The sequence below is a fragment of the Anabrus simplex genome, chromosome 1 (assembly GCF_040414725.1).
Source record: "Anabrus simplex isolate iqAnaSimp1 chromosome 1, ASM4041472v1, whole genome shotgun sequence".
In the NCBI taxonomy this organism is placed as follows: domain Eukaryota; kingdom Metazoa; phylum Arthropoda; class Insecta; order Orthoptera; family Tettigoniidae; genus Anabrus; species Anabrus simplex.
In genome coordinates this window covers 25,732,866-25,760,335 of record NC_090265.1, presented here as the reverse complement: position 1 = coordinate 25,760,335, position 27,470 = coordinate 25,732,866, and the positions used below count along the sequence as shown (strand labels likewise).

At 40.6% G+C, this 27,470-nt stretch overlaps 1 protein-coding gene across 5 annotated transcripts in view; it reads right to left on the bottom strand.

The window, feature by feature from the left end:
* Nost (Nostrin) overlaps positions 1 to 27,470 on the bottom strand; it is a 486,512-nt gene that overhangs the window by 46,701 nt on the left and 412,341 nt on the right. For all 5 annotated transcript variants that reach the window (XM_067155829.2, XM_068229908.1, XM_068229904.1 and 2 more), the window contains one exon: positions 10,231 to 10,374. In XM_067155829.2, coding sequence (XP_067011930.2) covers positions 10,231 to 10,374 — 144 coding nt within the window. The remainder of the gene's footprint in view (positions 1 to 10,230; positions 10,375 to 27,470) is intronic.

Genomic DNA, 27,470 nt, shown 5'->3' with positions numbered 1-27,470 from the left:
AGCAGATCGATTCTCCTACAGATACAATCCAATTGCAAAATGCACTTGATTCACTATCAGGTTGGTGTACGACATGGCGTCTTAAACCTCATCCCTCCAAGTGTTCCACCATTTCGTTCACACTTCGTAAATCCCCCGTTCTACAAAAATATCACCTACTGAACCAACCGATTGCTCTTGTTGACAATCAAAAAGACTTAGGAGTGCATTTTGACAGTAAAATGTTGTTTGTCTCGCACATAAACAGGGTTACCTCACGTGCTATGTCACTCCTTGGTTTACTGTACAGGTTTTCTGACATCACAGATGTAAATGCCCTCAGAGCATTCTACGTCTCCTGTATCTTACCTATTGTTGAATACGCCTCTCCAGTCTGGTCCATTTCTCCTTCTTCAAACCTCAGCCACCTTGACCGTGTACAATCTTTTTTCTGTGCTATCGTCAGAGCCAGGGTCCCTGCATGTCGCAATCTAAGTACTATCCAAATGCTTGGGAAACTGAACCTCAAGACTCTTTCTGCTCGGAGGAAAGTAGCCGACCTAAAGCTGGTATACAAAGCAGTTAATGGTCTGTTTAGGTCTCCAGATTTAGCTTCCTTATTTCCCCTCCACGTCCCATCCCGTAATACCAGAATGAAGACCCTATTCCATACTCCTTACTCCCGGCTTTCTCTCACCCAAAGGTCCCTTTCGGTACGTATTCCAGCAATGTTTAATACATTATCTATCAACAACAACCTAGATCTCTTCGTAACGTTTCCTTCCTTCTGTCATGATATTTATCATATAACTTAATTTTCCTTCTTGTTCTTTCCCGTTCTGCTCCTGTATTTACTGTAAATGTATTTTTCTTTGTTAATAACGTTGTTTATGTAAATATGTATTATATATGATTGTACAGTTTTTATTGTGTATATTCGTGTCCTTTGTAAGTATTTATATATCTTTCATTTTAGATTCATATCTATTGTACATAGCTCAGATCGTTGTAATTCGGCATTATGCTGTTGCTGATCCTGAATAAATAAATAAATAAATAGATATCACTATCAACAACAGCTCCAATAAATTCTCTTACACTATTTTCAGGAAACCCACCCAAACTGTTAATACCATTCAGCAAGATTCATTACATCCGGAGTCTCAAAAAAGAGCAACCTTTTATAGTTTGATCCAAAGAGCCTACCATATCCCCTTATCTGATGCAGATCGTAAAAAAGAACTTGATTCCATTCGCTTAATAGCAAATAAAAACGGTTTTAGTAAGCATTTCATTGACAAGATAGTCAACAAAATTGTCAACAGACAGAGATGGCGTGGAATGATATTAGTAGACGAATAAGTTTGAATGGCGTTTATAGAAGTAGGAAAGATCACAATATGAAGATAAAGTTGGAATTCAAGAGGACAAACTGGGGCAAATATTCATTTATAGGAAGGGGAGTTAGGGATTGGAATAACTTACCAAGGGAGATGTTCAATAAATTTCCAATTTCTTTGAAATCATTTAGGAAAAGGCTAGGAAAGCAACAGATAGGGAATCTGCCACCTGGGCGACTGCCCTAAATGCAGATCAGTATTGATTGATGAGCAGTTCAACCTTCTTAGAGAAACAAAAAGAAAAACAGAAAACTATGCCTCTTTCACCTATACCAATAACAAGATTTACGAAATCACCAACGTTTTTAAGAAGCATAAGGTCAACATTGCCTTTAAAACAATTAACAATAACATTAATCTCTTTTACAACCACCATAAAATCAATAACACTATGAACAAATGCAATAAATCAGGTGTATATAAGTTAAATTGCACTCAATGCTCTGCGAGCTACATTGGGCAAACCGGAAGAGGCTTTTTTATCAGATGTAAAGAACATGTCAATGCCGCCAAGCATAAAAGATACTCCGCCATGAGCACTCATATGATAGATTCGAATCATTTCTTCACTTCCATAGAACAGGACTTAAAAATTCTTTGTTTTCATGGTTTTAGAAAACATTTATATTAACATAGATCAAAAACGCAACCCCAATCATAATTTAAATGAGTTTTCAGAAACTATGAACATAATTTTTGAGGCATTACTCAACAGTTCCTATTTCGACAAATATTCAAACAAACTTCCATATGATCGCTCCCCGTCTATTGATTCCAACCTTCCCCTAATTTCGCCTCACACCGGCTCCCATCGCACACGTCCTCCATAATTCATCCTCAGTCAGAAAGAAAAAAACACTAATTACTCTTTGAGAAGCGAAAACGCAAGTAATCAGATGTGCCACAATCTTCTTTTTTAAACCAGCTTACTTAATTTCACTGTATTTTTACGTTACATGCGTCATACGATCTGATATTCCACCTAGTTTTAATAAGAAATGTCAACTTTGCACCAATATGACTTTTTTACATCTTCTCTCTGGACTCCCTACACATGCTCGTTGATCGTCCTTTTTTCTGCTACAAATAACATTATACACTTCATTATCAGCTTTTGACGACGCACCTGATTGCTGCATATCAACGGCACACTCAAGAAGAATTTTAACAACAAGCTTTACTATATCGTTCTCATGTGTGTGAATTTAAGTTTTTTCGTCAACAGGATTTGAATGTTTGTACTTGGAACAATCTGGAACATCCTCGCTATCTTGATTGACGTGTTCGACAACCGATTTATTTTATTGTGTTTGTTCTGTCCTTGTCCATTTAAAGCTTTTTCTTGAATATCTTACGGGTGATGATGTCTACACGTTAGACGAAACATGTCCCGTATTATTTAATGATGTTGTTTAAATAAATAAACTTATGGTATTGTAAAGGTGGAATATTGACTTAACCTTAAAGTTTCATTTATGTGTCGATATTCGTAACAAACAATTAACAAATGGCGTAACCAAACTTAAAAGCAAGGGTGAGGTTATGTCCATTTCGGAAAATGAAGCTATAAGTTCAGTGAACAAAAGTATGCAATTTGCCGACTTGTTCAGGTCCTATCCTGAAATAACATTGCCAAATTTGGTACCAGAAAAGATTCCACATAATATTAAACATTATATCAATACCCAAGGACCTCCTGTTTATTCTAGAGCAAGACCATTAGCACCTCATTGGTTACAGCAAGCAAAACAAAAATTTCAATTTATGATGGACCATGGAATCATCAGGCCATCACAATCAGAATGGGCTAGTCCTCTTCACTTGGTAAACAAGAAGGATGGTTCACTTCATCCATGTGGAGACTATAGGAGACTGAATGAACGAACAGTTCCAGACAGGTATCCTATTCCGAGACTTGAAGACTTTCATCACATCTTGGATGGTGCAACGATTTTTTCTAAAATTGATTTATTCAGGGCGTATTTTCAGATCCCAATAGCAGAAGAAGACAAGCATAAAACTGCCATTATCACACCATTCGGACTTTTTGAATTTAATGTCATAAGTTTTGGACTTAGGAATGCCGCATCGACATTCATGCGGTTCATCCATGGTGTGTTGAATGGGTTAAATTTTGTATTCCCATACCTGGATGATGTATTGATTTCCTCCAAATCAGTTGCAGAATACAAGCATCACCTACAGCTAGTTTTAGAACGGTTGTCGAAGTATGGCCTCCTTATCAACATGACGAAATCTGTAATAGCTGCAAAAGAACTTGAATTTCTAGGGTACCTGATTACACCAAATGGTTCGAGACCACTTCCTGAGAAGGTGCAAGCAATCAAGGATTATAAGTTACCTGAGACTGTGCGTGACTTACGCACATTCCTCGGTTTGATCAACTTTTATCGTCATTATCTGCCAAATGCAGTAGAAACTCAAGCTATTCTACACGAATATTTGAAAGGAGCTAAGAAGAACGACAGCAGAAAAAATGACTGGACCGACGAAGCCAAGAAGAAGTTTGAGAAATGTAAAGAAGACCTGATTAATGCTACATTTCTGACATTTCCAGTTCCAGATCTGCCTATAGCCCTTTTCACAGATGCTTCTGATCAGGCTGTTGGAGCAGCATTACAGCAGTATGAAGACGCTGGTTGGAAACCCATAGCTTTCTACTCCAAAAAGCTTAGCAGTGCGCAGAAGAATTACAGTGCATATGATAAAGAATTGCTTGCAATATACCTGGCCGTGAAACAATTCAGGCACCTCATTGAAGGTAGAGAATTTACCATTTTTACGGATCACAAACCAATCACCTACGCATTCCAACAAAAGAATGAGAAGGCATCCCCTTGGCAACTACGGCACCTGCAGTACATTTAAAGATAAAAATTTCATAATGTTCCGTATTGAAATGTATCACGATTAAATTGAAATAATAAATAGGGTCATTCAACCTATTCAATACAAATAAATACGAAATGTAGAGCTACATTCCTATTTAATTATAAGCGGAAGTGGTACCGGTTTCGACCCCAATCTGTGTCATCATCAGCCAAATAAAACGCAAAAAACAATGCATAGGTAAGAAAGAAATTAAAGATCAAGTCCACATAAAAACAATTGAATAGGCAATATAAAATAACGGGGATAGGCACTGTAAAATTCAGAACAAGTAGAAGGTAAGTCATTTAAAAGAAGCAAAAGCAGCACAGTACACGCAAAGTTCGGAATTTTCTCATAATGTTTCTCGTAAACATTTTATATTTATTTATATTTATATATTTACTTAACCTGCAGTACATCTCGCAGTTCACGACTGACATGCGTCATGTAAGTGGCAGAGATAATGTTGTAGCCGATACTCTGTCAAGGCTTGATGAAATTTCAGTAATTGATAATGAAGTCATAGCAAAGCATCAAGAAAATGATGAAGAGCTGAAGCAGTTATGACAAGACAATACATCACTGAAATTCAAACTGTCAGTTAGGCTCTCAGTACATGTTGTGGTGTGATGTCTCTTCTGATAACATTCACCCTTTTGTTCCAAAGTTATTTCGCACAAAAATTTTCAAACAGATTCATGATATGGCACATCCTGGTGTGAAAGCAACTGTCAAATTATGTGCGTAAATGGGCTCAATCTTGCATTAGTTGTCAACAAAACAAAGTGACAAGGCACACTAAGTCTCCAGTTGGAAATTTCAAGCAACCAGATGATAGACTCAAAGTCGTTCATGTAGATATTATTGGACCCTTGCCACCATCAAAGGGAAACATTTACTGCCTTACTTGCATTGATCGATTCAGCAGTTGGATGGAAATCATTCCAATGGCCAATATCACCGCCCAGTCAGTAGCAAGTTCTTTCTACAACAATTGGATAAGTAAGATTTGGAGTTCCAGAAATAATTGTTACGGACCAAGGGAAACAATTTGAATCAGAATTATTTAGAAATTTAGCAAAGCTCTGTGGAGCAAAGGTGCAACATACTACTTCTTACCATCCCCAAGCAAATGGAAAAATAGAACGGCTGCATCGTACTCTCAAAGCAGCAATCAGAGCACACAAGAACCCCAGATGGACTCAGAGCCTACCGACAGTTCTACTTGGTCTACGAGCAGCCATTCGAGAAGACTCCAACTACTCACTTGCAGAAATGATGTATGGAACCACCATCAGACTTCCTGAAGTGTTTTTCGAACACTCAGTGCAGTTACAGTGCAATCCAGATACCTTTGTGACCCAACTCTGGGATCACATAAAGCATCTTAAGCCCGCTAAACCTAGAACAGTGACATCCAGATCTACATTTATTCACAAAGACCTCTCTTGTAGTTCACATGTGTTCTTGAGGACAGACAAAGTTAAAGAATCCCTCGAGCCACCTTATGAAGGACCGTTCCAAGTGGTAAAGAGGCAGGACAAATATTTCACCATCAGTGTCAAGGGCAAAGATGTTAACGTTTCCATTGATAGACTCAAACCTGCTTATATACTAGCAGATGAAGAAACAGAACGAGATACAGTGAGGAATCCTAACCAACCTCCTATAACACCCCCTGTTTCTGAAAAATACCATGCCAACCAGAAACAGGAAAATACCTTCCAGAACAGTGAACGAGTCAAGACTACACGTAGTGGTAGAGTGATAAGATTTCCTAACAGATATCGGGACAGAATTCAGTTAATGACTTTTTAGGTTAACTTAGGTTAGCCTTTGTCATGTACAGTTCATAAAGGTTATCATCTTCTGTGAACGTAACTTAGTTACTGGCAGGAGAGTGATGTAGCAGATTTTAGAAAGCAGTGAAAGACAATAGACAAAAGAAATAACAGAAAGAAAAAAAAAAAAGAAAAAAGAAAGGAGGAACCCGATATCGAGAATTCATTAAGATGATGTGTTTTTGCTTGTAAAGTCCGATTGTTGTACATACAGCAGAGTAAATAAATGCATTAAATACTTATTAGTGACCAAGAGTTATAAGCAGTAACAATTTCATTTTGATTCCGTATTTACAATATTACTATATAATAACCAAGTGTAAATGGTCCACCTAGTCAATACATTTAGATTTATTTACAATTTGCCATTGCACAAACATCAGAAAAGGAGCACAGTACATGTTTCGGCCTCTTTAGGCCATCTTCAGCTGTTTTGAAATGTCAAAAATAAAAACTATTGGATCACTGTCATCCTCCTGGTTGTATCCAGTGCTCCAAAGAAATCACAGATCAGTGAAGCAGAAGCAGAGATCAAGTAACTGAGGATGACAATAGAACAACTGAAGGAGGCAGCCGAAAACAGACTGAATTGGGAGAAGACTATCATGAATGTCCCTGTCATGGCTGCCTTGGAAACAGTGGGGGTGCGCTAATGACTGACTAACAACAGTAAGTGGTTGCTACTATCTCCAGCCACCAAATGTTCGAAGAATGGAGAATTCTATGACTGTGTCTGAGGAAGGAACCACATGTTCCACTGATGGGGTTCCTTCACATGGGATGCAGTCCTTTCTGTGATAGGCTTAACTTCATAAATCTTTTGGGAGACTAATAGGACATAAAAAACTTTCCAGTCTGTCAAACACACAAAATTTCAATCAAAATTATAAGAGTATGAACATACCTGTAAAAAAGACACGCTATTAGACAAAAAATGACATGTTTCATTTTACAAGTACATCCTCAAATTCTATCAAAGCACTTAAATCATGCATAAATATGTACATTATTGTTTACGTTGCATAAACTTGTCAATGATAGAAAGTTAGGTGATTATACGAACAAGTATTAACAAATGATTTTATAAATACTCAACCAACACCGTATGAACATAAGGAAAAACGAAAATCTGTACTTATCTGTATTGCCGAAGCTTATTCCGTTGTCACCAAACACTATTTCACAATGTCGTGAATGTTCCACATGTTCATACGGTGTTGGTTGAGTATTTATAAAATCATCATTTGTTAATACTTGTTCGTATAATCACCTAACTTTCTATCATTGACAAGTTTATGCAACGTAAACAATAATGTACATATTTACGCATGATTTAAGTGCTTTGATAGAATCTGAGGATGTACTTGTAAAATGAAACATGTCTTTTTTTGTCTAATAGTGTGTCTTTTTTACAGGTACATTTATAGTGTTATCATTTTTATTGAAATTTTGTGTGTTTGACAGACTGGAAAGTTTTTAATGTCCTATTTGACTAAGTCGACACTGGAAAAGTATGGCTTCCTTCTTAACGAATCTTTTTGGGGGAGAAATTCACTTCTAACTCCCCTGATGATAATAATAATAATAATAATAATAATAATAATAATAATAATCGCGTGTGACCTCTGGAGAGGTCTGGTGCAGGTCTTTTGAGTTAACGCCGTAGAGCCAATGTGGGCGTCTGTAAGGATGGGGCTCTAGCTGAGATGAATCCTAATGTTGAAGACGACACGACACAATCACCCAACCCCCAAATTAATGGAAGTTGAAATTCCCGATTTGGCTAGGAATCGAAACCTGGTACAAAAGGCCAATGTGCTAATATTTAGCTATGGAGCCGGCTCTAATTCTCTTGAACAGGAACAACTTTTCTGCACAAAATACAGTCTTCAATTGTTTCTCTAAAAAAATAGGAATTAGACTCATGGAATTGCAAGGACTGTCAAGTGTATAGTAATTATTGTGTGATGAATGTTTTGCTCTGTTACCTGTTGAGAGCCACTTTCTCCATCAATAACAACACAATTCCAGACAAACAAGCTTACGACAACATGAACAACCAGAATAATATTTACAATGAACTCTTTGATTGCCAGCCAGTCTTGTAGGTCTCCCTACATAAACTGCCAAGCTATAATATTCCAGTCTTTCTCAAATGCTGAGCCATGGCCTGGTATCAGGGCACAAGATATTCCCTGGAATTTGTCATTTTTTCATCAATAAATATTTCCAGGGACTACTGAAAATGTTCTTGTCATGATTGTGCCAAAAAGTTCAAAGCCAGGTTGTCTCTAAACTTAAAACTGTAAAATCTAACTAAATGATTGTGAATTCTCCGACACAGAAATCTTTCAACATTCGTAAAAGGAAACACCACTGTTTATCACTGGTCAAAAAAATGACCAGCCCAACATCAGTAACATCAGTTTAATAGAACAGTGATCTATGTTATATCGCAAATTTCTTTACGTCGCACCAACAAAGATAGGTCTTATGGCGACCATGGGATAGGAAAGGCCTAGGAGTGGGAAGGAAGCATCATATATAGGGTGTAACAGTCTGCTTCTGTGGTGTAGTGGTTAGTGTGATTAGCTGCCACCCCTGGAGGGCTGGGTTCGATTCCCGGCTCTGCCACAAAATTTGAAAAGTGGTACGAGGACTGGAACAGGGTCCACTCAGCCTCAGGAGGTCTACTGAGTATAGGAGGGTTCGATTTCCTCCTCCTCGCAAACTTTCCATCTTCCACACGGCCCCTGTTCAGCATAGCAGGTGAGGCCGCCTGACGAGATACTGGTCCTTCTCGTCAGTGTATCCCCGATCAAATGTTTCACGCTCCAGAACACTACACTTGAGGTGGAATCCCTCGCTGAGTCCAAGGGTCAATGGATTAAATTTTTAAAAATACAGGGTGTAATAATAAGGTAGGCCAAACTTTCGGGACACACTCCTCACAGGTAGAAGAAAATATGTTATAAAACAGAGTCCAGAGTCATGTTAGAACTCATTTTCTTCAACTCTACTTCTTACATTAATCATGGAAAACACTCAGGAACAGAATGCACCAGTATACTAGATGAAACTATTTCCTACATGAGATGTTCAAAATGCCCTCCGTTAACACTGATACATGCACCAACCTATCAATCAATCAATATCAATCAATCAATACTGATCTGCATTTAGGGCAGTCGCCCAGGTGGCAGATTCCCTATCTGTTGCTTTCCTAGCCTTTTCCTAAATGATTTCAAAGAAATTGGAAATTTATCGAACATCTCCCTTGGTAAGTTATTCCAATCCCTAACTCCCCTTCCTATAAATGAATATTTGCTACATTCGCATTGAATCCTGGATACGCTGAGGTATCCCTGGAGTATTCGGTATGGTTTCGCAGCCCTCCGCAATGCAGGCACAAAGACTCTCTGCATCTTGCACCTGGGTTTGATACACTAGAGTTTTCAAATGTCCCCGTAAATAAAAGTCTAATGGGTTTAGGTATGGAGAATGCGGAAGCCAGGGAAGGATTTCCAGAACTGGAATGGCGTATGGCTTTTAGTGCTGGGAGTGTCTGAGGACATGTTCGGTTCGCCAGGTACAGGTATTTTGATTTGACCCCCGTAGGTGACCTGTGTGTCGTAATGAGGATAAAATGATGATGAAGACTACACATACACCCAGCCCCCGTGCCAACAAAATTAACTGATGTTGAGTAAAATTCCCGACCCTGCCGGGAATTGAACCCGGGATCCCTGTGACCAAAGGCCAGCATGCTAACCATTTAGCCATGGAGCCAGACATTTCCAGACTATGCCCATATAACATATTTTTTTCTACATGTGAGGAATGTGTCTTGGAAGTGTGACCATACCTTAATGTTACACCCCATATAGAAAGAGAAGAACATAAATCAGAACACATGATAGGTGAATGAAGGAAGAGGAGTCAATCTCCACATCGTGATATCTGTAGTCTTCACGCAAGTAAGTTCTCAGTTCTGATGCTCACCCTTCATTGTGTTTATCCTATTACTGTATATGTTCCTATATTTTTTACACAAATAAGTTGATTTGTCCCATGTTTGAACCTGACATCTGGAGAGAACGTATGCCATACATACACACCTGTGTGCCTCACTTTGCGCCTCCATCTGAGCTCCTGCCCGTTGCCAAGCCTGGGTCACAGTACCCACCGAATCTTTGGATGCCTTCATCAACTTGCACGACAGCTTACTGAGGCTCTTGGCGTACTGCGTTTCTGCTTCTGACCTGCAAAAGAACAGTTCACAGCTTTACATGACAGAGCACACAATACTAAGAATTAAGAACAAGGAAGGGTTATAGTAAGTTATTTATGTAATCGTATAACAATACTACAGTAATACGAAAGTTCAAATCAACTTTTAAATTTGTAGTGAGTTAAGAACATCAGGAGTAAGATCATAAATGCCACTAAGGCTTCCAGGATAGGAATGAAAGGGGCAGTGTTGGGCAATATGCTCAATGGTGTGCTCTTCCTCATCACAAATGCACGAGGCGGAGTCCCTCCATCCCCACTTTTGACAAAGGTGCTCAGTTCTCTTTCTCTATCTGTTCATGGGTGTTCACTACCCTTCAGCTCCCTCGTCGTATCTAAGGCATCCATAGCTGAATGACCACTCATCCTTCCAGAATTTGTTCATTTCAAAGGGACCAAGCAAGTGGCTCTGTGGTTTCAGTCACATACTTTTCAGCTTGCATTAGGAAGATTGTGGGTACGAACCCGACTGTCGGCAGCCCTGAAGATGGTTTTCCGTGGTTTCCCTTTTTTACACCAGGCAAATGCGGGTGCTGTACCTTAATTAAGGCCACGGCTGCTTCCTTCCCATTCCTAGCTCTTTTCTATCCCATCATCGCCATAAGACCTATCTATGTCTGTGTGACATCAAGCAACGTGCAAAAAAAAAAAAACAATTACTACCACCATCTCACATGAAAACCATTAAAATGAGCTGTATTTGGTCAGTGTTGATACTTTGGCTTCCTCCTACACCCCTCCAGATTGTGACAACATTGTTCACTACGGCTGGCTATTGATTTAGTGCTCCTTTCTTAACATACTGAATCACAAACGCTAGTCCTAGGAGCAACGTTTGGTGTATCATTTACACTATGAGAAGTATCAACATCCCATGGTCTCCCTCACAAAGAGGTGGTGAGGTGATGGTGTACATCACTAGAATACGTGCCAAAAGCCTGAATTCAATTCTAAACCTCTCTGCAGTGTTCATATCGATGAGGGCATCCGTCAGATGGAGACGTTGAGCCTTGAACAGATCCCTTGTTGCCATTCGAGACGAGTAGGCACCAGGTTTCATTATCATCTCACATCCAGACACACAGGTGCGAACAGGCAAATCTGCACCAGACGAGACGAACATGTCCTCGGACACTTCCAGCACTAAAAGCCGTGAGCTAAATATTGAAGGTATCACGTGGTTCAGCGGTAGAGCGTCGGCTTCCGGATCTCAACATCGCGGGTTCAAACCCAGAAGAGGTAATCAGATTTTTTTTTTTTTAATAAAAAGAATACATTTGACACTCCAGTTTGTACGAAGCCGCTACGTTTACCCCACAAAATTAATTTAAAATTCAGCTACCAAATCACCGAACTGAGGATCAGTTTACTCTGCCATCTGGTGGAGGAAAACAGAACGTCGAAACTGAAGCGCAGGCAGCATGAATGGCATCAAATTAAATTGCCTGCATACGGTAGATAAGTCATCTACGTGTTGATCTCTGATAAGTTCATCAAGTGCCACGGCAAAAGTAGCATGAGAGTAGTCTATAAATCAGAAGGGATAGGAGAGAGGATGCAACCTTACCTCACCCCCTTGTGGCTGGGGGCAGTAGAATAACACCACCTACATTGGTCAACTCTTAAGACCACGACAGTATTACATATCGAGGTCTAGTGAGTTTCATTTTCACGCCTTTTCTTCCTTTGGTCGATACCTTCATTTTTCGACGTGTCGGATCCCTTCCATTTTTCTCCCTGATTAGTGTTATATAGTTTTACTTTCTCTTAAAACAATAATCACCACCACCTGTCTTATGGTTAGGGGCCATCCGAAAATTCGTGTAACGTGACGCATGTGACCGGAAGTGTAGGCTATGTCTTATGGCTGGTTGCCAACTGAAATTAGTAGCCGATGATGGATGGCCAACACCGGGAGATATTTTTACGGTAATTTGATTTTCGCAAAGCTCAAAGTGGTTTCTTTTTTTATTTCCGTAGTCCTAGTTTGTGCTATCCCTGTCAGGGTACTTGATCCTGACTGCTCGTGCTATGTCTCCGGATGTATAGCCGTTTTTTGTAGCCAGAATATCTTGATCTCTTCATGAACATTTGATCAAACAAAAAAGTTCTTTAAGGAAAGTCTAGCTGTGAGCACATGTTTGGGAACTCTCAACAGGCCAGCTGTGGAAATTATTTACTTTATGTTAATATGACTTAACTGGTGAAGTTGGAACCCCGCCGAGTCGCTCAGTGGTGACTCAAATCGAACCGCTCTTATCGCTCAACGGAACTGACACACTGACTGATGAGATGACTGCCATGAATCATAAATATTAAGTCACTACAAGATTACAATACTCCAATACTGTCTTGTAATGTTCAGAGTTGCCAGAGTCCCAGTCTGCCCTTTCTGAGGTAAAATCCAGAGTTTTCTGAGTTCAAGTCTTTCGATATTCTTATCTATTAAGATCAGAGCTGTTCGCCTCCGTGGTGTAGTGGTTAGTGTGATTACCTGCCACCCTCGGACTCCCCGGTTCGATTCGCGGCTCTACCGCGTAATTTGAAAAGTGGTACGAGGGCTGGAACGGGGTCGACTCAGCCTCGGGTGGTCAACTGAATAGATGGGGATTCGATTCCTACCTCAGCCATCCTCGAAGTGGTTTTACGTGGTTTCCCACTTCTCCTCCAGGCAAATGCCGGGGTGGTACGTAACTTATCAGATGAGGCCGCCTAGGCGAGGTACTCATCCTCCACCCCAGTTTTACTGACCGAAAGCCCCGCGCTCCAAGACACTGCCCTTGAGGAGGTAGAGGTGGGATCCCTCCCTGAGTCCGAGGGAAAAGCCAACTCGGGACGGTCAACAGATTAAAGAAAACAAAACTGATTTCTAGCCGAAGTTCCATAAAGAACAAAGTCCAAACATCTCACTTAGAAATACCCTCAGTTTACAAATTGCTACAAATATATACATACGAGGATGTATGGTAGTAGTGTTGGCCCTGCATTTGTTCCGACAGTCACAATCGTCATAATAATTATTGGTTAGTAATCTCGGGTTCTCATGGTGGGGAGTGATGTTTCAATATCGGACTCATTCCTCTCGCCGCCTATGCTGAGTTTATTTCATTATTTGATTTAATTAGACAACAACAAATCAAGGAGTTAAATCAACATTTTTTTAAAAAACCACTTGGTACTGAAGTAGCTTATTGAGTTAAAACACTTGTACCCGTAATAGGTCAAGAGTGAAGAGTTCAAATGTGATTCCTAAAAGAAATGGTTACTTCAGGTAGCTGGTGGTGAGAGTAAATATCACTTTAAACGAAATAATCTGCCTTGCTCGAAATTTAAACAAAGGTATCCACTCCAATTGGCGAATTCTACAATTACATGCATGATGCGAAATGTCAAATTTATCGTAAACCATTATAATGTTTAGTGTAAGAACTGCAGCCTAATTGTAAATTTTAGTCCCCTTTCTGCCACTTCACACACTTTTTAGTACAAATTTAGATTTTTCCTTCTACACAGAGTTGGCAACCCTGGTCGTTGGCGCACCTTCAGTCGTTTGGGGAACAGTCGTCTTCGGAAATTGACAGGAAGACTTGATATCGTGGTCTTCTTCTTCTTCTTCTTCTTCTTCTTCTTCGCGTTAATGCCAATTTATTGGGGTCATCACTTGAAACTGATATGGCCCAGTGGATATCTTTCCTCACGCCAACTCTGTGTGGAGGAATGTATTGATTGTTGTGTGTTTGTAGTGTCGTATGTTGTGTTGGTTGTATAGGTATACAAAGAGAAGTGTATTAAGACTAATACAAACACCCAGTCCCCGAACCATAGGAATGAACCATACGCAGTTACAATCCTCAACCTGGCCGGGATGCGAACCCGGGACCCCCTGTGAACAGAAGGGTTGAACGCTGACCATTTAGTTGACCTCCCGAGGCTGAGTGGATCCCGTTCCACCCCTGGTACCACTTTTCAAATTTCGTATCTGAGCCGGGAATCGAATTCGGGCTTCCAGGGGTGGTAGCTAATCACACTAACCACTACACCGCAGAGACTGTTAATATAGTGCGATATTCTCAAGAAAGAGCATAACAGATATGGCTCGATCTGCACATTGTTCTAATTCATCAGGCAAGACCACTCTCGACGAAGAACTGACAAAATTTCCCTCTACGCAGACATAACATTGTAACCATCTGATATTGGCAACTGTCACCTAACAATTAGGCACCAACCGAGCGGCTATTTTATCCACTCCCGCCAATTCTCTCGTGTTCTTTCTTACGAATATATTAAGCTAAACAAACTGCCCGATGAGCGGTTGGACGAGAGCACATTTGGTGTAGACAAATCCTCAATTATCTCGCTGACGTTCGTCAAGGATGTACGACTTTCCCATAACCTCGGAAGAGAACTTCCACTGTATGACCTCACAGTGCGGCAGAAAACGTAGCCGCTCATTTACCGGTCAAGTCACTGCCTGGGGAGAAATGTCAGATTGATTCGACAGCTCAATTTTAAGGTCCATGATCGTTAAGGGCTCAAGTCTATACCGGTCTGACGCCGTGGTTAGCCGGTTCGAGTCCCGTTGGTGAAAAAAATATTCACCATCAGAATGTTGGCCGACAGGGTAGGGGAGATGGTGGTATACAATTTCTAATCACTAGATTGCATGCAGAAAGACTGGATTCAATTCCAAACCTCTCCTCAGTACTCATATGAAGTGAGGGCATTGATGGTGATTCGTCCGTCGGATGGAGACGTAAAGCTTTCAACAGACCACTTGGTGTTATTCGACAGGAAGAGGCTACGTGCCTACACCGGGTTTCGCCGGTCATCATAACCCCCCCCCCCCACACACACACACATTAATTCATTCATTCATTCATTCATTCATTCAGACATCAAAGCCCTTGCAAGGACCACCAGATAAGGCAAGACTTTCCTTGTGGAAATCTAAGCGACAAGAATGGATGGAGCCGCGTGAAGAACAACTTCCGACTGGCTACAATGAAGACTGTAGTGTTAGAAGGTCCCTTAACCGATTAAGAACTGGGGCTTCACATCAGAGGACAGCAAGTGCGACTGTGGTGAAGAACAAACAGTAAGCCATATGTGTCAATGTCCTCTCTGCCCATTTTCATGCTCAGAGCAAGATTTAATGCAATGCTTGTTGATGACAACGCCCTAGGTGTGGCTCAGTTCTGGAAAAACACTATCTAGATTTACAGTAAATTTGGTCAATTTCCTTTGTCTGTTAATTTTTGTAAAAAGTTTAATTATTACTTTATTTTTAACTTATTATTAAGTATGCTTCTGACACGAGTAAATAAATAAATAAATAAATTCATTCAGACGCGCAGGTCGCCCATGGGAGTCAAATAGAAAGACTTGCACTAGGCGAGCCGAATATCTCCTCGGACACTCCCGGCACTAAATGCCATACGATAAATAAGTAAATAAACAAAATAACCACTAACTACAACTGCACGCCCTTTTATACAGTCGAACCTCGATATCTCGAACCTCCAATACTCGAATTTTCAGTATCTCGAAGTAACTTACATGTCCCGGCCGTTTGTCCTATTCTTCACGTGTACGGTATTTATTTCTCTATTACTCGAAATTCGGTTACAGGAACTTCTCGATTTCTCAAAGCAAACATTTCCTCCCTTCAAGCAAAAATACTCTGCAACTGGAATTTTAGGCAACATTGAGGAAGAGTTAACAAGTAAAGAAAGTTTTACAATAATGCTGGCAGCTAATATGACGGGAATCGAAAATCTAAAACTTCTGGTGATCGGAAAATGGGCGAAGCCTCGCTATTTCTCGGGTCTAAATTGATTACCGGTCACGTACGAAAGAAACCCCCGAAGTCGCGGATGACAAGCTCCATTTACGAAACTCGAACGCGCACTTTTGACGAGAAGTTTCAACGTGAAGGGAGGAAAGGTTGACAGTAACAAGCAGAAGAGACTAACGAATTTTTTCAAGAGGACAAATTGGGGCAAATATTCGTTTATAAGAAGGGGAGTTAGGGATTGGAATAACTTACCAAGGGAGATGTTCAATAAATTTCCAGTGTCACTGAAATAATTTAAGAAAAGGCTAGGAAAACAACAGATAGGGAATCTGCCACCTGGGCGACTGCCGTAAGTGCAGATCAGGAGTGACTGATTGATTAATTGATAACTTTCTGAGGGAAATTCTTCTTCCGGGCACTCTAGGACCACGGGCAGCTTTATCATGGTTTGAGTTTTCTTCCCATAACTTCTTCATCCTTTCCCTCCCGTTCTTCAGCTGATATTTTCAGTATCCTCTTCTCTTGTCTGCCTCACTGGTGCTTCTCTGTCCTATTCCTTTCTCTGCCATTGAGCTCTGGCATGTTGGTTGTGTATATGTATTTCTCTGGCCATTCCACCTTGATCCCCATCTCAGTCCAGACACGTCTTTCCTCTCGACCTACCCGATGTCTCCCAATCTCTTCTCCATGTCTATCCTGATCACACCACTCTTTTGAGTCTTACTTCTTCTGAGATCGTCCTCATGATTTGGTACAGTTTGTCCCTTGATCTTCGTTCCCATCTTTCACCTCCTCTTTTTCGTCGCAGTATCTTTCTCAGGATTTCTCTCTCTTCTTTCTCCAGTTGTTTCTGCCCCATGTCTTCCTAGTGTCACCGTATCATGATCCTCACTGTTACCTTGCAATGCCTGAGCTTTGAGGCCGTTCATATCTTCCTTACCCTTCGTCTTTTTCACCGTCTCTTTTATCTCCTCGCTGTATTTCTTCCTGTTACATATTCTCCACGGCACTTAAACTTTTCTACCTTCTGCACGGTGCTTCTGGCAGTTTCCAATCCCGGGTGGTGTTCAGTGTGTTTGTCTTTTCGTAAGCATTTGTTTGTACTTTTGGTCAGAACAATCCATTTTTTTATTAATGTAGTATTTAATCGTTCAGCATAAGTACATGCTACATCAGATTACCGTTGAAAAGAGAGTTTTAAAAAAATCTTAGTACATAACAATTTTTTTTGCTAGGGGCTTTACGTCGCACCGACTCAGATAGGTCTTATGGCGACGATGGGATAGGAAAGGCCTAGGAGTTGGTAGGAAGCGGCCGTGGCCTTAATTAAGGTACAGCCCCAGCATTTGCCTGGTGTGAAAATGGGAAACCACAGTACATAACAATGCAAGGCAAAAATAATCACTTACGAATGACGTGATTTGAAGTCGACCTCCTGTAGGCCTTTCTGTAACTATACAAGAGCAAAGTTTTGTAATAAAAAGTGCTGGAAAAGATACACACACACATTTAAGAAAAGCAATTGTTCACAAACACAAAGTGAGTTTCCCGTTTTTAGTTTCTAGTTAACTTGTATTTTTCTGCAATACTTGTTATACTGAACACTTCATTGAGAAGTAAATTGGCAGTTGATTAAAAGAAGTACTGAGCAATAGCACACGAGTGGAAATTTGTACACTTAAAAAAAAAAAAAAAAAAAAAAAAAACACGAACACTCACTGATCATCTTCAGATTCTTCTCATGGCGAAAGTAAAATATCTTGAGGAAGTCTACTTTTAATCCGGCGTGGAAATGTTGATCTTTTTCCAAGGGCGAAGAACACAGCACCAGGCATATTTTGTAGTTTCTTGAAGCACGTCTTGGCTTGCGTTGTAATCACGTCTTACAGAGTGTCTAACTGAAGTTCACGATGTAGCTGTTTGTTTCGAACGTACCAAGGAGCGTTCGTGATGATGCGGTGAACTTTGTTTTGAAACGACTGCAGTCGTCTGATAATGGTTCGAGCCGCCCCTCCCCAGACTGGACAGGCGTAGGTGAATAAAGGACGTGGCAGTGATTTGTAGAGAAGTAATCCACATTCAAATGGGAGGGAAGATTTCCTGTTCTGTGGAGGATATAGTTTTGTTAGTCTTGCATAACTTAGATTCAATTTCTGATTTATGTGGTATTTCCATGATAAGCGACGGTCAAGGAATACTCCCAGGTACTTCACGACCTTGTCTTTAGGCGTCCATGGTTTGGTGAACAATCCATAAGAGAGACGAATAACGCAGGAGTTGGTGACTGCTCCATGAACTTCCGATATAGGACAAACCCCAGAATGATCTATTTATGACCGATCAGTGCACCATTTTTGACTTGACCGTTCCACGAAGTGACTATATATACCCTTTATGCCGACCAGCTGCTTCGTCAACTTGTGCCTGTAATTACTGAATCTATGGCGTTCTTTGTATGGTTCAGTTTGCGTGGCACTGAAGGTGAAGTATAAGCAAGAACTCATTTTAAAATATGTCCAGCTCCGTGGCGAAATGGTTAGGGCGCTGTCACACTGGATCGGTCGAGCGACTGCAATCAACGGGCTGAACAATTAAAACTACAGAAGGCAGTGGTACCAGTCACACAGCATCGATCGTCAGCAATCAAAACAAGTGTGTCGGCTTTCAGTGGCAGTCGGTAAGGATGGCGGACGTAACATCATGGTCTGTTGAGGAAATAGACAGATTAATTTGTCTACTTCATGAGAACGAAGTGCAAAGTGCTATATAATCTTAGACATCTGGATGTGGTAATACGAAGACCGTAGATTTTGTACGGCACTCTATTTAGTTTGCTGGCCTTCAAGTTGAAGGAGTCCCGGGTTCGATTCCCTGCTGGGTCTAGGTTGAGGATTTTAACCTTAACTGGTTAATTCCTCTGACTCGGGGGCTGGGTGTAGGGGTAGCGTGCCTGCCTCTTACCCGGAGGCCTCGGGTTCGATTCCCGACCAGGGCAGGGTTTTTTACCTGAATCTGAGGGCTGTTTCGACGTCAATTCAGCGTACGTGATTACAGTTGAGGTCAGATGGCGGCCCCGGTCTAGGAAGCCAAGAATTACGGCCGAGAGGATTCGTTTTGCTGACCACACAGCACCTCATAATCTGCAGGCTTTCGGGCTCAGCAGCGGTCGCTTGATAAGTCATGGCCCTTCGGGGCTGCTGCGCCATGGGGTTTGGTTTTTTGGGGGCTGGGTGTTTGTGCCCTATTCAAAATTAAAATTCATCGTCCTCAAAGACGCGCACGTCGCCTATAGAGCGTCAACTGGGAAGACCTGTACCAGACCTCTCCGGAGGATCATTATTTTAAAATATGAAGATTGTGGAGAAGGCTACGCGTAGGTAAGGTCGCCATATCGAACAAGTGAGCCTTCTGTCGTTGAACGTTACGATAAGAACGAGAGCGCAGAGTTTTCCCAGACTGTAATACAGTATGAAAATAACCGATCCACAAACATTCCTCATACTCTCCAAGCACTAACACGTAAAGATGATTACACAATATACGATCGTAAAGGTCCGCCTCTGTGGTGTAGTGGTTAGCACGATTAGCTGCCATCCCCGAAGGCCACGAAATTTGAAAAGTGGTACGAGGGCTGGAACGGGGCCACTCAGCCTTGGGAGGTCAACTGAGTAGAGGAGGGTTCGATTCCCACCTCAGCCATCCTGGAAGTGGTTTTCCGTGGTGTCCCACTTCTCCTCCAGGCAAATGCCAGGATGATACCTAACTTAAGGCCACGGCCGTTTCCTTCCCTCTTCCTTGTCTATCCCTTCCAGTCTTCCCATCCCCCCACAACGTCCCTGCTTACCATAGCAGGTGAGGCAGCCTGGGCGAGGTACTGGTCCTCCTCCCCAGTTGTATCCCCGACCCAAAGTCTCACGCTCCGGAACACTGCCCTTGAAGCGGTAGAGAATCCCTCGCTGAGTAAACAGATTAATAAAGAAAGAAAGAAAGAAAAAAGAAAAGAAAGAAAGAAAGAAAGAAAGAAAGAAAGAAGGATCATAAAGCCAAAGCACGACCAAATGGATCATGATTATAACACCATGCCATGTACGAAAATGTACACATCAACACTGTTCCTGGCGTGAATTTTACTTACGTACATCTCGCTCAGTGGCGTACGCAAGGTGGGGGTTAAAGAATTCTCTACTTTTAAAATTGAAACTTCAAACAATTCTCACACTCAAAGTTTAATACTAATGCTACTTTGACAGTTTTTGGAGACGCCGAGGTGCCGAAATTTTGTCCCGTATGAGTTATTTTAGGTGCCAATAAATCTACTCATACGAAGCTGACGTATTTGAGAATCTTCATTGGACTGAGTCAGGATCGAACTTGTCAACGTCGGCTTAACAGACCGGTTTAGTCGCTATATATAGAAGACTATAAAAGCGAAATTGTTAAGAATAGGGAACATGCATGATCCGGGGTTTTAATTAAAAATATGCTAATCTGATTCAAAATTTCATGCAGAATTAAAAAATGTGATCAGAATGTACAAATAATAACTCCAAACGTGATAAAAATCTACGAAAATGTCACGTCACGCAAGCACGCGATCTCATTGGTCTGACGTCATCGTACAGGTTGACTGAATTAGCAGACGAAGTAACACATAGTGTTCTGTGAGAAGCAGGATACACTTCGCGTATTTCTACTTTACGTTAGTGTCTAGTATGGTTAAATTCGAGGTCTATACATTGGATAATAATCTGAGTGGTATATTTTAGACTTAAAATGAATCCTGCGCAGACAGTGAGGCAGAAAACTTATAAATGGTGTAGAGTTCCGATGTGCAATAGCACATCGCATACCGTACCAAACAAATTGTTTATAAATGTTCCAAAGATGCTAAAACGAGGGGGAAATGGATTTTGGCGAGCCGGAGAAATGCTGGTGATATATCGGAAAAGTCTACAGTTTATTTTTTTATTTTTTTATTTTGAAGATTTTAACGTAAAATGAATTTGTTTGAATTTTCAAATCACTTTTCCATGTCAGCTGTTCTAGTGGTAAAACTTTAAATTTTAATGTATGATGCTTTATTTAAATGCTTCAATTACATCTTGGAATATGAAAGTAAAAAACAGTGCATTAAATAATGCTGATTATTAAAGTATTCTCCAAACCTAACCTATGTTTTGGGTGATCCATGTCAAGATAATAAATCAAAGGGGTTATGGACCATTTTGACAGCTCTAATTCTACCAATATATCTTGGCATGGGACAGTTATGTATGTCTTTATTGAAGAGCTTAATTGGTAAAGAAATTTAGGCTATATCTAAATACTCTATAATGTAACAAAGAATAGGCGTGTACATCATGAAAGGAAACAACGTGAGTTTAACAAATGTATAACTCTACACAAAACCAACGCTTGTCTGTTGGGGTCTTATAAGTTAACAATGCTCAATTATAATAATTATCATAATATTAATGAAATAAATAACATAATTGCACACAGGTGAAAATAGTGATGTAGGTGTTTAAAATATTATCCAACTTAGCCTAAGTTTTAGGTTATACAAGCCAAGTCAATAAACCGAAGGGTAAAAATACCGCGCGAGTTGGCCGTGCGGTTAGGAGCGCGCAGCTGTGAGCTCGCATCCGGGAGATAGTGGGTTTTGAACCCCACTGCCGGCAGCCCTGAAGATGGTTTTCCGTGGTTTCCCATTTTCACACCAGGCAAGTGCTGAGGCTGTACCTAAGGCCACGGCCACGGCCACTTTGTTCCCATTCCTAGGCCTTTCCTGTCCCATCGTCGCCATAAGACCTATATGTGACGGTGTGACGTAAAGCAAAAAAAAAGTAAAAGTCACAGCACCCAAAGACATTCCTGTATTGAACGACTAAAATGTCACCGGGACACTTTTCTTTCCTGATATGCTCAGCTTGTTAAAAGCCAAATGTAATTAACGTTATTGGCTTCACGCCCCGCTAACTACTTCTACGATTTTCGGAGACGCCGATGTGCAGGAATTCTTTTACGTGCCAGTAAATCTACCGACACGAGGCTGACGTATTTGAGCACCTTCAACTACCACCGGACTGAACCAGGATCGAACCTGCCAAGTTGGGGTCAGAAGGCCAGCACCTCAACAGTCTGAACCACTCAGCCCGACTTGTGAAAACTAGATGAAGTCATATTTATCTTTATCATGTTTAACTTTTTCCCTCCACAAAGATATTTAATTCTCTTTCATGGGTCCTGGAAGTGGGTAGGCCAGTTGTCCCAACCATAAATATATATTTTTTTGGGAATGATAGATTATAGCCCTATAGTACTATGATCTTTCTTTCCTTCTTTCTTTCTTTCTTTCTTTCTTTCTTTCTTTCTTAATCAGTGTATCCTTCAGGGTTGGTTTTCTCTCGGACTCAGCGAGGGATTTCACCTCTACCACTTCAAGGGCAGTGTCCTGGAACGTGAGACTTTGGATATGGTGATGAAACTGGTGCGGAGGGCCATTACCTCGCCCAGCGGCCTCACCTGTTATTCTCAACAGGGGCCTTGTTGGAGGATGGGAGGATCGGAAGGGATAGACAAGGAAGAGGGAAGGAAACGGCCGTGGCCTTAGGTGCCTGGAGGAGAAGTAGGAAAATACGAAAAGCCACTTCGAGGTTGGCTGAGGTGGGATTCGAAACCCTTCTACTCAGTTGACCTCCCGAGGCTGAGTAGACCCCGTTCCAGTCCTCGTACTATTTGTTTTCAACTTTCATGGCAGAGCCGGGAATCGAAACCGGGCCTCCGGGAGTGGCACACATTAACCACTACATCACAGAAGCGGACTAGTACTATAATGCTACCTATATGTTTATGTTAGTGCTGAAATCCGATTTCTTACTTTACTAATGCTGAAAGCCCGAAAATGTAATGTTATTCTATAATAGGGGAATCAGTCTAGAAGGAAATGTTGAAAGTGATGTGATATCTATCCAGGTTCGTTGTTATCCTAATACTATGGATTACAGTACATTGCACGTATATAAAAGACGCCACTTACAAACTTGCTTGTTATCCGCGAATTTCTGCGGCCACAAAAGTCACATTTTTCAAGAATGATGACATCTACACATGGTAGATTGTCTGACTGTGCTGTTTCGAACCTTTCTTCTGTCATTTCGAAGTTATTCGCAATCGTGAATAATAAACAATCGGCTTTTAGCAACGGCTGATGCACAACGGCTGGTAGAGCTCCATGCGGTACTGGATCGTGACGTCACAGCGCGCCGCTTACGTCAGAGGCCGTTTCACTCGCCTTGCGGAAAGGCACTATTAAATATTTTTTTAATGGTAGAAAACAAGGCAACATACCACAATGTAATACGTTTACGTACTATTTCATTGGTGTACTTTTCAAAAAAAATATTTTTGAAAATGATGCATGTTCCCAATTCACTTGCACATCATCTGCCAACTTTCTCTAGTAAGTTGTAGACATTTCGACAGTCCTGATCGCGACGTCACAAGACAATAGTGGAAGGAGAGAACGACCTTGTCAAGGAGAGCCCATAAGCGTGACCTTGACCACACAGCTCTACTAGGAACTCCGGAGATCGCGAGCCTTAACGATCTCCTGAAATTCAAATCCTACCACAGACTGCAGTAAATAGACTGGCAATGAGCAGCCAGAGCGAAACCGGAAGTTTGCGTCCGCCGCCATCTTACATCACTATGCTGTTTCAATGCATAAATGTACAGTCACAGCCGAAATATGAACCATGGACGGCATATAATGAAGAACGCATCAAAATTATAATAGTACTGATTATTTAGACCTACCATGGCTTTCTTTAATGTTTAGGAAAAGGGACTCTGATATAGGGTGACCAGATGCAAATAGCCTAGATAAGAAAGACAAAACTATTTAGCCAGGAGGACAATACCGGCAAAAAGGGGACACAAAAATCCTCCATTGAGAGCCTGAATTTAGACTTATATATTCTAATTTTCACATACATAAACAAAATCTCACCATTTCCACAGTATACAGTAAATGCTTACAAAATTTAAACAATGACACTAATGCACATGCCTTGCGGCTATTTTTCTAAAGATTCAGTTGCCTTCCGGAGTTTTGGCGCACATGTAAATTCCTTTAGATTATATTGAACCATTAAGAGAATTTTCACAGTTTATACTTTGAAACGGTTCCTATTATCAGTACATTGTGCTAAGATTACTGAAAATGCTCTTTCTATATTTACATTGTGTCCTGGTATAGGAAAAAGTACTCTGCAAGTTTTAATAACTCGGAACTACAAACAACTGACTTACGTGAATTGAAATACTTTGCCCAATTCTCACTGCATGGTGACAAGTTAAATTCCAAGTCATCACTACCCTCATGTCCGTCTCCGTAGCGTAACGGCTGCCGTCCTCGCGGACCCGGGTTCGATTTCTGGTACTCCATGAAATTTAAGAATGGCAGGAGGGCTGGTATTTGGTTAAAATGGCACATGCATTGGGAGTGTGCCTGGACTTATCTAGACTCACAGAACGCACTGATGCTAAGCGGAATATTGAACACTTCCGCGCATCGCCATGTTGCGAGCGCTTCAGCTTGGAATTCATGGCTGGCACGTGGTAAGGTTTACAGACCTTTGCATGTTTTCGATTTGAATCATGCCTTTTAGTGGATCTGGTTTGATATTATATGTGACGGAGTGATAATATATTGTCAAATATTTTCAAGCAATGTGGGAGCGTTAGTTAAATTGATCGGCAATATTAGGCCTAAAGTTAGGCATTACCTGTGGAATGGAAAGATATTCACGAGGGTGAATTCATGTGCAGCCTTCATTTGTACAGACTGCTATCTGAAGGGATCTGGTATTTCTTTTCACATGTGAGTAGAAATTGAACTGTTAAAAAATAACTTTCATTTACCATAATCGAGAACTAAACAGGTTATAGGGTGGTTGATTCAGAGAACGCATGGACATGAAATTTAGAATATTTAGGCTTCTTTTTCTTGTTTGCCTTTTTCCAATTCATCGGGGATAATTGTTTAGAACTAAGAAGTTGTTCTGAAAAAAAACTACATATTTTTCATACAAACTGTGTGGTGGTATTGCAAATTTGATAAACCTGGGCCTAGAATCCGTAAGATATGATTGATACAACTTGATAAAACCTAATATTAGGGTAAGGCATTGCTTCAAATTATCAATTATCTGTAAAATGATTTATTAGTATCGATGTCTTAATTTCTCCAATATTCCCACTTGCTTTATAATAAAAAATACTATTGTTAATACGCTATTCCAAAAAAATCTGACAATATAAAGTCTAAACAAAGCTCATTACAATCTTGTCAATCCTAGTCTGCATTAGAAAACGCTAATCAAATTAACTTTTCACTATGATATTAATCTTTTTGTTTGCAAGTGCTTTACTTACAATTTCATTTTATTTTCTTTCTGGTGTAAATCATGGTACTCATATTAGAGAAAAATTAGAACGCACTTTCAATATGTGCTCAGATAATGTTAATTCAGAATGAGTTTGTAAAAGCAGTAATATTTAAGAATATAGTGAGGAGGGTTTTACATTTTAAATCATACCATTCTTACTTAAGCCTAACCGGGCGAGTTGGCCACTGTCGGCAGCCCTGAAAATGGTTTTCCGTGGTTTCCCATTTTCACACCCGGCAAATGCTGGGACTGTACTTTTAATTAAGGCCACGGGCTCTTCCTTCCCATTCCTAGACCTTTCCTATCCCATCATCGCCATAAGAACTATCTGTGCCGGTGCGACGTAAAGCAAATTGTAAAAAATAAAAATAAACCACGCAGAGAAACTCTAACCTTAGACATTAATTTCATTTTAAGACATACACAACAGAAGACTAGCACCAGTGTAACGAATGTCAGACAGCATTTACCTAAATCAAAATCACACAAACATGATAATTTAACTTCTACTCATCCAATTACGTTATTTCATATCCAAACCAAACCAAAACTCATGGAACAACAGGCCAGAAAGGCCATGACCTACCAAGCGACCGCTGCTCAGCTGGAAGGCCTGCAGATTACGAGGTGTCATGTGGTCAGCACGGCGAATCCTCTCGGCCGTTATGTCACCGTCCGATAGCTCCGCAATTGTAATCACGTATGCTGAATGGACCTCGAACCAGCACTCAGATCCAGGTACAAATCTCTGACCTGGCCGGGGATTGAACCCGGAGCCTCCGGATAAGAAGTAGACACGCTACCCCTACATCGCAGAGCCGGCATTTCTTATTCAGAAAATGATAAAACATCTACCTGATTTTTTTAGAAAGATTTCTGCAGTCATGTACTTTTTAAACAATCTGTTCAGACAATTGAGTAAAATTTGCTGTAATGACTTATCTAAGAGGAATCATAAGCGATGTACCTTTCATAGAAAGATTTTATTTCACAGGTTTCCATTTTTGTTGATATTGAAGATTATTGTTATCGGTACAGGAGTTTGTAAACATTTAATTTGTATGTTCTCCAGTCTGCTGAGAGACAGGTAATTTTTATCTCACGATATGTAATCATACTTAAGTTGTAGACCGCTTTTTGAACATGTCTTCATATTTTCAATAAAGCTAAATAATTGTTGATCCTAGGTTTCTCAAGAGACAGATTGCCACGTGATTCTCGTCCTTTGAGTCTGGCCTTCTTGCCATGCGTACAATGTTCAAACACATCAGTTACAAACATGACCCTTATATTAAAGTGAGCGACATGATCATTTTCGAGGTACCGCTAGTGTATTTTTGTAGTAGTGTATTTTTAAGTCTTCTTATTCAGTCTGCTAAAGGTTTCTTTTTTTAGGTGCGCCACCTGTAGGCTATCCAAAGGAGGTGTAGATTGTTCAGTTCTTATACAGAAGTATATTTTAATATTACCACAGTCTTGATATTATGTATATTTATTGCGTGTGTACACGGAAGTCGGTGTAGGCTGTCATTAATTTAATAAGGCGAATGTTTTCATGTGTGCGAAATGTAAGTTGAAGCATGAATTCCATACGATCTCCGTGTCAAGCTGAGGAGCGCCCGCAACATGGCGGTACGCGCATGGACATGTCTTCCCCAGTCACACGCTTCTGCGCAGCCAGCGGTGTGAGGCCTTGGAGAACACTACTCTCATTCAGGAATGGTTTGAAATTGCAGAACTGATCAAAAGATTTCACATATCATCATTTTGAAAGGGTTTAGACTTAGCTTACAAACACATTTTTCAACATCACAATAAT